Here is an 11,396-nt window from a genome sequence, read left to right as displayed (position 1 = left end):
TAGCAGAGTGATGAGAGGGAGCATTTCATGTTGCAATTGCATGTATCTTACTCTAGTGCGTTTGGGAGCATCATGTATGTTATGGTGTGCATTCGTGCATGTATTTCACATGAAACTAGTGTTGTTAGTCTGCCAAGGTTCACTGGTAGGCAGTAAAATGAATATTCTATTATTTACAGGGTGCTACAGATGTTGGTTTAGTCTTTGATAGAGACAATAAAATTGGTTCCAGTGTTATTGGATATATTGATTCAGATTATACTAGTAATTTGGTTGTAACACGAGATATCACATTTAAGAAAAATTAAGTGGATATGTTGACATCAGTTCTATGTGAGTACGAAACTTCTGGAACCACTGATAGTAGGGAATTAATATCCAAGGCTTATGGCCGTTAAAGTTAGTTGCCCTATCCCAATTCTGAAACACATAAGAAAAATCTCATTTTTGAGACTCGAAACACTAGACCAACGAAGCTCTCTCATTCTCATACATGGAGACCCTTAAATCAATCTTCTCAATTTTCACCACCAACCCATTTCTCCTCCCAACAAAATCTCTCAAACCCTCCAAGGTTTCAATCAAACCACCCCCACCAGACTTTGATTTCAGAACAGAAATCTCGGATGACTCTGTAGCCATAATAGCCCAAACTCACCCTGAATTGCTTGATTTAGCTCAGAATGGGAGTTTGGTATTGATTGAGAAAAGGCGGTACGGTCCGGTACCGGCATGGAGGACCGAGTTCGTGGAGCCGGAGGCGATATGGTTAGTTGGGACTACGCATATATCCCAGGAATCTGCTGTGGATGTCGAACGCGTAGTGCGGGCCTTGAAGCCTGATAATGTGGTCGTGGAGCTATGCAGAAGCAGGCAAGTGTGATTTGGTTATTGGTTTTTGTTTTTTTTTGGGTGAATTTAGTTTGTCCTTTTCAAATTATCAAGTTATTTGGAGGTCTCAAATCGGGGTGCAGTTAGATTTTGTTTAGTATACTGAATGCTGCTCTAAAAATCAACGTTATGAGTGTAATTGCGAGTATTATGTCTTATGTCGAAAAGTATAAAGGAAATGGGTAATTAATATATTTAAGTGACCCAAACTCATTACCTAATTTGTATATTAAATTACTCTTGTTTAACTTTCTAGGTGTTTCTGTCACATAGCCATTGTATATGCATGCAATTCTTTAATTTGTATATGACTCACACATAAGGGGGAGTTGGGTCATCTCCAAAATGGACAAAATGCTACTGTTATGAATTTTTGAGAGCTTTCTACCACTTGCTTTTCCATGTTATGGTTTGGCAAGCAAAAGAGTCTGATGAATTTTCACTAAATATGGAGGTAAAAAAATTCCAAGAAATCACACCTTCAGTCGCACTGCTCTTCCTGTAAATGCACATGCCCATCTATGATCTATATGTCACTGTTACTTATCCACTGTCTTTGATGCCGCCAAATAATTAACAAATTGACAATAGGCATTAATGCCCTCCACTTGTTATCTAGAAGTAGAACCATTAGCTCTCACACATCCAACACAATTTACAATAACCATCCTAACTAGGCTAGCCTTACTGTAAATCTTCCTCCATATACGACACAGTTCAGGGGCAACGCCTATTGCTCTTCAGACATCTTGCATCACTCTGCTTGAATTTGATGAAATGGGTATGAGTTTGCAACAAAAGTGGTGCAAACACGTGTCTTAGAAAACCTTTTACACTTACCTGTAACATAGAACTGATGTCAAGAGAAGGAACCAACAGTTATGCAGGAAGTTGGTTCTATATATGCAGGTCAATTAGATAGACGAACTTAATATTTTTTGAATTCAAGAGACACTTTATCTGGAAATTGCATTAAATTGATTTTGCAATAAGAAGTAACATGATTTAAATTTGTTTATCTTCAATCCACATCTTAACTTCAATTGTTGCAGGGTTCATTTTCAGAGCTGGAATTATGTACACTTCCAATGAAGACGAGCTTGGCCAACAATTACGTTCAAATATGTTTTCTTTGACTGGGACTGGGTTTTTTGGTGCTGTTGGCCGTAGCATAAACTTGGGTAAGCACTAATAAGTTGTTCTTTATTTTGATTATGTGCTTACGAAATTGTTTACTGAATATCCAAATGGCAGGTGGTCAAACCGCTCTAGCACTACGTCTACTGCTGGCAGTTTTTTCCTCAAAAATCTCATCAGATATCAACCGCCCTTTTGGTGATGAGGTAGTTGATTTAAGTAAAAAATACCCATCAAGTACTTAAGGAACAGCATAAAATTTGTTTGTTTATGGCATTATAATCTACAAAATTGTTCTCTCAAATTTAGTTCCGTGCTGCTCGAAAAGTATCTGAAGAAGTTGGCGCACAAATTGTTTTGGGGGATCGGCCAATTGAGATAACGGTATGTACATACGTGTTAAGTCTTACATACACATGAGACAGTGTGATCAAATTATATGAAAATATGCAAGTTAGGTTCTACATTAGTAAATTTAACTCCTATTTCCAGTCCTATTGGTTGCTATTTTAGCAATTATGCACAATATTTAGAATATTTATTTGTATTTCTTTCTAAAAGCTGGATTTTTGTGTGTTTATATAATTTTCCAAATAACAGAGTTTCAGTTTGCCTCGTTTGTGTTCTTGCAGCTTGAAAGGGCTTGGAATTCTCTGACATGGACTAAGAAACTGAGTTTAGTGAGCTCAGTTATTCGCGGGATAACATCATCATCTGATATGTCTAGGAAAAGTCTCAAGGTTGATTTCTTACCTCGGTTTATTTGTTACCTGGATGATCCAATTTGTTCCTTGTTAAAGTTTGATAAGGAGAGAGAGAGAGAGAGAGAGAGAGATTCATGGTATAGAGATTTCTGCATCATTATTTTCTTAAGTTTCCTCAGAAAGTTTGGTTTTATATGACATTATATATATACTTTCCCAAAATCAAACTGGTATGCTATTTATTTTTTATTCTGCATAATCTCCTGGTTGTTACTGTTCCTATTCCTACTTTTGAGTTTGGAAATATTATGGAGTGATGACTTTAAGTCTTTGGATCATCTACTTTCATATATTGAACTTGAGAAAGCCTTTGGTCCACTGATTTGGGGTTGGTTACAGAAATTGTTGTACATCATCTCCATGACATTTGTTTGACCTGGTGGTTGTCATTATTGACTGATTATAGAAGAGAGGGAAATTGATGATATAATGATTCCTAACCAATGTTGAAAAGCTATATAGCCTCATATGTCGACAACCCTAGTAGTGGTACCCGCCCTCTTAAGGTGGTACCTTAGTAAAAGCTGACACTGTGTCAGTGTCCCTAGGGAAAGGAATGATAGAATAGTTGCAAATTGCTCTGCTTTGAAGTAGGAGAGGAAGCCTTTAAAAGGGAATAATCAATGTGAACAGGATCTACAAAATAGCATGGAGTGCAACAGTAATGGAAATCAAAAGCATTAAGAAAAAGTTATGAGCTCTCAGATGTAAAATTAGAGTTGGCTGTAATATCCACCCAGTGCATTTTAGACCATAGTTCATCAACATGGTGACAATAATATAATTCTTCCATTTGAAATATCTACAACCTATTGCAGGTACCAAGTTCAGATGATGGCACCTTGCAGCTCTACGAGCAGCTAAGTTTTTCATATCCATCACTCCTGCAGCCTCTTATACACGAACGAGACACAGTAAGTAGTTCACAGCCACCACTAGATACCTGAAATGTCCTTTAACTCTGAGACAGATGGATACATTCTCATTGATTTAAAAGCTTTGAGGAAAAAAAAAGTTCATGAACAAGTTTGAAACCTATATATAGTTTTGGTTTTTATGCATGAATGATGTAATAAAACGAAATCAATATGTTTCTACTTCACTTTCCTGAGGCCTATAATCAGCCATCTAAGAGATATATGCTTGCTGCTTTTGCAGTACCTTGCATGGTCACTAAAGCGGAGCAAAGCTGTGAATAATAGTAAAAGAGTGGTGGGGGTGATTGGAAAGGGCCACATGAATGGTGTGATATATGCACTTGTATCAGACCAGGGAAACTTGCGGTTTCGGGACCTTGCAGGTAAGAGGCCAGATGGTGATGGCTCCAATAGGTGGCTTGATAGTCTTCTTAAGGGTTTGGTTAGAGACACTGTGATTGGTGTTCTGTTGTGGGCATTTTATGAACAGATAAAAGGCGTACAATAGAATTCAATGATCCTGATTTTAAATTATTATTAGTTTGTCTAATACTCAAGTGAGAACAGGAAAAAAGAAGCAGTGGATGAAAATATATATATATATATTTTTTGTATATCCTACAGTTTAAGGAAAGTATGATTATAATTAATGTGGAAACAAATTTAAGTTGTTGATATGTCTCCTTCTGTTTCTGAACAAGTACAAGATAGAGTAGTCAGTGGAAGTATGTATCTAAGTAACAAATGTTTACCAATAAAAAAAAAAAAGAAAAAAAAAAGAAAGAAAGGTAACAAAAAGTACTTTACCTCTAAGCGGAACCTTGAATATTATATTTAAATATTTTGTGATAGTTTTTGGGTTGTCCAATCCAAAAAACTGCCAAGGTTTTTTTTTTTTGGTTGTCCAAACATATCTTAAATATTAAGTGATTGAACTTGCCTTGCATCATGAGCCTCCTACTGAAGTCATTAACACAACTAGAAGCCAGTGTTGTTTTGGTTTGAGATTTAAAACTTTTTCGTTGTTCTAGTGCATCTTTCAACCTTCTTTTTAGATGTCCAAATATAGGTTATGTTTTAATCCCACATATGGCTTGTGAAGTTACATCTTCACTGGACTCAAACATTATTATCAACTTCATATTGGACCTCTAATTGACCCTCCACTCCGCTAGAATAACAGCCTCTTTTTTTTCTCTCGCTTTTTTGCGCAAATCCTTCAATAATTTTTAAGAACATTTATTGGCATATTCCTACATCATCTCATTCTCTCTTGCAAGTGTTGACATTTCACGAAAACTATGACTTAAGTGGGAGTAACACTTTCTTATTACCTTTTGAGAATTAACTTTAATATCAATGCCACGATAGCACCGACATTTGCATATTTTGTTCATCTTTTCAATGCATAATGGGTTGGAGCCTCTTAATGTTTCTTTTTATAAATTTTTTAGTTTATTGTCAAGATACATAGAATTCCTACAAAGTTAAACTTTAGGGGTAATAGCTTTTTTGGTATTTGAGTTTTAATATTTTTATTATTTTTCTTGAGTTTTAAAACCAGATGAATCTAATGCCTCACATATGAGAAAAGACGGAATCATTACCTCTGTTAGTTTCCGTCAGTCCCTCATTAACGGAAGTCCACAGGGTACTCTTATAATACGCCAAGTGTCCTAAAAAAAATATTAATTAAAAAAAAAAAACTAAACCTTAAAAAATAATAATAATAATAATAATAATAATGAAAATAATGATAAACCCGTAACCAAACCTACTTCTTCTTCTCCGCTGTTCTTCCCATCTCCCTCAACAATGCCCAAAATTAAATTTTTCCAAAGGTAATAATTTGTAAATCGGCTTCTGGGGTTCGCTTTTCTTCGTTTATGTTGACAGCAAAGAAATTTTGGTGAAGCCCCAGAGTTCATATATATATTCCTTCAACGGCTTTGAATGATCTGGCGTTGAATAGTAGTAGACAGTTCTTTATCATGGATAAATTTGATTGCTTTTCACCTTCTATGTTCTCATTCACCATTGCATTTGGGTTTTGTGATCTTTTACACCATTATTCATATTACCAATTTCCAGATTTTCAAACATGCCGTTTCCTTCTTTGCCGTCCACTTTCGTTTACCCATTCAAACTTCCCCATTGAATTGTATACCCTTATACCCAACTTTTCAACTTCAGTCCTCACTGATAGCGGGGAGCTTTGTGAGGCTAGTGCTGTATTGAGTTTATCGATTCAGTACAATAATTTTGCTCGACTGGATCCGAAGTCTATGTGATGAAGGAAAGCTTCTGCAAGCAGGGGATAACCGGTTACAAGATGGGTCTTACAGGCTATCGAATATGGAGCGGTTGATTCAGCTTGGCCTTCTCTGCACACTCCACAGCCCGGAATCATGGCCAAACATATATGAAATGGGTTGTAGAAGCACTTTCCGGTAACATTTCCGGCACACTGCCGACTCTCCCATCATTAACATTAGAAGCACTTTCAGATTGGCTTAGTTCAATTCAACTGTGGAATCCAACCTCAGATCCACCACCCAAAGAGGTAAGCAAGGGGCAAAACGAGTGAAAATTCTGATACTAAATATGGGTTTTCGATCATTCCCCAAATCATCACCACCACCGCCGCCATTAGACCCAGCTTCTTCTTCTTCTATTTTATCTTCCCCGTCCTTGGAAGTGAAATCAGATTATGGATGTACCCATAATTTCTTCTCCGCTCTTTCAAATTATTACCTTTGCAAAAATTTAATTTTGGGCATTGTTGAGGGAGAGATGAGAAGAACAGCGGAGAAGAAGTATGTTTGGTTACGGGTTTATCATTATTTTCACTTTTTTTAAAAAAAAAAAATTATTTTTTTAGGACACAGTGGCGTATTATGAGAGTGACACGTGGACTTCTATTAATGGAGAATTGACGGAAACTAACGGAGGTAGTAATTCCGTTTTTTCCTATATGTGAGGTACTAGATTTGTACTAGTGAAAAAATAAAAACATTAAAACCTAGATACCAAAAAAATTATTAATCCTAAACTTTATGCAATTGGATTAGGTATTAATTTTTGAGGCCTCAAATTTACCCAAGTGTTCTTGAGTTCTCTGCATGTATTTGACTGTAAATAGTACAATCTCCCATCTTTGTATATTCATCTTGGAACATTTATGGGGTGCAGCATGTCTCAACATCTCTACATCAACTTATAAAATAAGTATTATAACTCATTTTAAACTCTGCTTATAGTGCCTAATGTGGTTTATCAGCCAAGAATCTAGAGTAATGTTCCAAAAGCCGCAAAAGATTATGTTGTGGTTTCAAGTACTTCTTCAACACATCGTTCATGGACTTACTGCATTAGGTACTTTTCATATCAATAGTAAACATATGTCAACCATATACCATAACCAATTTCTCTTTTACATTAAATATCTCATCCAACCATTTATTATTAGCAAGACTATACTTGTTAAGCATATTATGTAGTGATCCAAATAATTAACTAAGCTTAGATAGCTTAGTTAGAGGGTTAATTTAGGTTTTTGGTCATTAGGAACAGCTGGAAGGGCACTTTGAGAATTTTGGACTTTTTGACCAAACGTACACTCCTGTCGTTAGTAGATGACGTGTGCGGGGGGACCACCGTACGTACGACTGCAAAAAGTACAAGGACGTACGATGGGGGACCACCGGACATACGCTGTTTTTTTGAAAACCTCTGAATAATACCTGGACATATGCTACAGCCTTTGGACCACTATGTAAATAGTACCGAAAATACGCCCCAATAGTACCGGACGTCCGCTACTTTTCAGAGTAGTTGGTAGCGCCCTCTGCTTTTTCTCACCTATAAATACCCCCCTTACCTTCGACCTCTCACACCCATTTTCGCCACTAGGCTCCCAGAAGCTCTGTGAGAGAGTGTGTTCTTATGAGTTTTGTGAGTTTTTGTGAATAATGAGAGGAGGTTCTTGAAAGTTGCTTCTAGGAGGTAACCCTATACGCTTAACTTTTCTTTCTATGTCGTTTGCTTTTTTAATGCTTGATTAGACTAGCTAAGTTGTTGTTTTGAGTTTCTAGCTAGGTTATACTTTAATCTTGGCGGATTAGTGTTTTACCTTTATCGAACGTGTTTTCGTATGCGTGGAGACCTTAATTTGAGATAGGAAGTCTTAGAAAACCTTTTAATAACCTTAGAAATTGGTTTGGAAGGATAGGAAGACGCATGGACACAATGAGGTTCCACCTGAAAACCTTCTGGGTGGACGTACGGCCTCAAGCCCGGACGTACAGCCTCGAGCCCAGACGTACGGTTAGAAGCGTTCCAGGGAACGCTATTTTGGTCAGCCGTCCGATAGCTCATGTTTTTATGTTTTAGGGTTGTTTTAAGTTAGACTTAGGACTAATAAAAGGTTTTCCATAGATTTGGAGAACCCGGATCGTTTGGTAGAATATTTGGAGGCTTTGTTCGACCCAAGTGAGTTTTAACTCACATAATGCTCGTCATTTATTTTTTCACATTGTACGTTTATTTTGTGTACTAAAACATGCATATTTGCAACTCTCACAATATACACTTTATTGCACATTAACTCTAGCTTTTTCTGGAAAAACGTTGTGCTGAACATGTTAATGAAAGTGAGACTTGTAAAAAGGGCATGCATGAAAAATTCAGACAAGATTAATTGCATCGTATGACATGGTACACCGGTACGGCGGGATAACGGCCATTGGCTTACTATACATGTTAACTTTATGGTCAAATGTGCGTGTTATATGGGCTTTGGATCCAATGGTTGTTTCGTAACCAGCGCAGCCTTAACAAACGGTCACTACAGGACGAACATCATTAATGGTGTGGCCACCCAAGGTCGGACTCGGTCGTGCCGCTAATAGGATGTATGGTAGCGTATGGTATCCGGGGCACCGGTGTTATATTACAGGTCCCTGGGAATAGCACCAACCTTACTGAGAATGGGTAATATCTCGGGTAGACCATACTGTTGAACTATCACTGTTATTCTATATCTTATGTATATATCATATATTTATATCACACTTATGGAAAACTGTCATGAAATTTGTGCATACTTTATAAAATAGAATCCATCACTAAACTGACATGGGTATTATCTTCGTTAACATTCATTAAGTCTTTAGACTTACTCCTTTTATTTTATGTTTTTCCTTATTCATTATGAATAATTGTGTGGTTTAGTTAGCATAGACGAAGACGCCTATGGACCGGACATGGGTGATTGCGTAGAACTTGATCTGAGTCATTTCTTAGGATATGGACTCAGTTTGGTTTAAGTCCATATGGGATGATGAAGGAACTACTCGGGCAGACATGATCGAGATTATTATCTCTTTAGCATTGCTTAAACTTAGGATTTGATCTGTTGATCTTTTGTAAGACAATTATGCTATGGGATGTAACCTTTTATTTTGATGATAGTCTGATGACCGATACATTCGGCGACTACTTTTATATTATGAGGAATTAAGTTTACTCTGGTGTATGAATGCTTGATTATTTCATTATTACTCTATATTCCTATAGTTTATAAAGTCTTATGCTAAGGTCTCTCACTTATGAGAGGTTGTGATTCCTGAGTCTTGTCCCGTGAGGAATAGAGTTAGGAGAGGAACCATGGGTTCAATTACCAGTTAATTGATTTGCCCATCAGGGTTGTTACATATTATCCCATGTGAGTAGTCATTCCTCTTCATCTTTATAATCATATACACAATCGCCAAAATCATATGCAATTTGCTGTACTAGATGAAATACATGACTTAGATCTTTGGTAGCATTATGATAAACATGCCATATACATAAATGATGATGTGATTTCGGAAATACCTCACCTATTGATTAGTAAGTATGGTTATGGAATGCTTCCTTGACATTACATTTAGAAAAGTTTCAAATAACCATTTAAATAAATTCACAATTTCATCATAAAATAATGTTGCACCAAAGATATATGTTTGTTTATGATTATTAACCCCAATAAATGGTCCAAAAGGTCGACTTAAGGCATTTTATGAACATATAAAAGGTTGACCTAAGGCAATTGATGAACAGATAAAAGGTGGACAATAGAATTCAATTACAGTAACATGGGCCATTTAAGGTTGGACTCGATCGAGCTGCTAGTACATGACGGTATATTGAAATATCCGGGCAAGGGCGGACCCATGTTAAGGGTTTGCCCGGGGGTGGGTTGTAAAGTTTCTTAAAAATCTTTCTATTGAATGAAGAGTTCAACAAAAATTGCTCAAATAGTTAATATTGTCAAGTGGGTTAGGTTTGCTAGTCACTTGAGAATGGACCCAGTAGAGCATTTTAAATTATTTTTGGCATGCTTATAAATAAAATTCTAGAATTTAAAATTTAATTTCTTGATTAAAATCTCAAGTGCAACTTCGAAATCCTCATGATAGAATTTTGGAATTAATGCACAAAATTTTTCTATTATTGACATATCTGGGTGTGCATCATGTGTAGAAGGTAGCCCTTAAATTCGCTATCTTACCTGAACTTTAAAGACCAAATTTTCAAAATATTTTATGGTGCATTGAACACCCACCAAACAAGTGTTATACGACAGAAAAAAAATAAATAAATTGCCAATGCTGAATCTTGACAAACAAAAGCATATACTGTCTTAAACAATAGCGTGGAATGGTAAAAAAAAATGTTTTGGTGTTAAAATAAGGGCTTTAAGTCTTAAAAACAATGGCTGATGTCTCAATGACAAATGGCTTTTGATGGAGTGCTTGGAAATTCAAGAGGAAGACTCGTGCAGATGTAAGTGTTAAGAATACATTCCCTAAGGTTTTTTTATGGATTCTAGGGTTTCCTTATCAACTAAGTTTACATTTCCTTAGTCTACTAAGTTACTTTCCTATCACTCATAACCTCTCTATAAATAGAGGTCTTTGTAATAATTCAATATCATCAGTCTTATTACATTATAGTCCATTATATGCTTCTGCTCTCTCTCTTTCTTCCGCTCTCCAATATATTTAATATGGTAATAGAGAAGAAAAGTGGCTCTTCAATAAACATCTTTTCTGGTGTTTTCCTTTTGACGAATCTCAGTCTTCTTGCCCTACAACAAGCGCCGCCAAAATTTCTGTTGACCATAGCCTCAAAAGTCATTCCAAGTCTATAGACCAATTGCCCACCAATGGTATCCAAACGTGCTGCCATGGCCCTTAAAGAATCTATCCCTTTAGTCACGCGCCCCCATAAAGCGCCAATCACCTCAGTAATAATGCCAATTGACAAATCAGGGCTTGAAGAGTCTAGAGCCGCCGAGTACAGCCTCATCAGATCAGCCACACTCCCACACGCGCCATCTGAAGGTGCTGCCGTGTTGTCCACGCGCCGCCACGTCCGATCGATCAACTTGGTTGTGGCGTCGTTCCGTATATCTGCCGCTAGCCATCACAAATCCATCCAGTACGCCACCAACGGACATCGGATGCCTCTCCACGCGCCGTTGCGCTACTGCCTAAAAGCGCCTGCCGTACATGCGCTAGGAGCTCTGCTGCTCTTCATTGCTGACATGCCTCAGCCTCACAGTGTGCCACGTCAGCCCTAGTCACACGTTAGGTCGTTTTCCACGTCAGTTCCTTGTCAGGATTGACTTTGACTTCTC

General features: G+C 37.1%; 1 protein-coding gene across 2 annotated transcripts; it reads left to right on the top strand.

Annotated features, from left to right (window-relative positions):
* Positions 1-400: 400 nt before the first annotated feature.
* On the top strand, positions 401-4,384 carry LOC132182398 (uncharacterized). 2 transcript variants are annotated; one of them, XM_059595635.1, is made up of 7 exons: positions 401-873; positions 1,957-2,072; positions 2,146-2,234; positions 2,338-2,412; positions 2,661-2,768; positions 3,611-3,706; positions 3,951-4,384. In XM_059595635.1, the coding sequence occupies exons 1-7, from the start codon at positions 494-496 to the stop codon at positions 4,215-4,217; spliced, it is 1,131 nt and encodes a 376-aa protein (XP_059451618.1). In that variant the 5' UTR covers positions 401-493; the 3' UTR covers positions 4,218-4,384. The 2 variants fall into 2 exon arrangements, with proteins under 2 accessions (XP_059451618.1, XP_059451619.1); XM_059595636.1 differs by having other exon boundaries at positions 758-873; positions 1,944-2,072.
* The last annotated feature ends 7,012 nt before the right edge of the window (positions 4,385-11,396 follow it).

Source organism: Corylus avellana, chromosome ca5, assembly GCF_901000735.1.
Source record: "Corylus avellana chromosome ca5, CavTom2PMs-1.0".
In the NCBI taxonomy this organism is placed as follows: Eukaryota; Viridiplantae; Streptophyta; class Magnoliopsida; order Fagales; family Betulaceae; genus Corylus; species Corylus avellana.
This window is presented reverse-complemented; position numbering and strand designations above follow the sequence as displayed.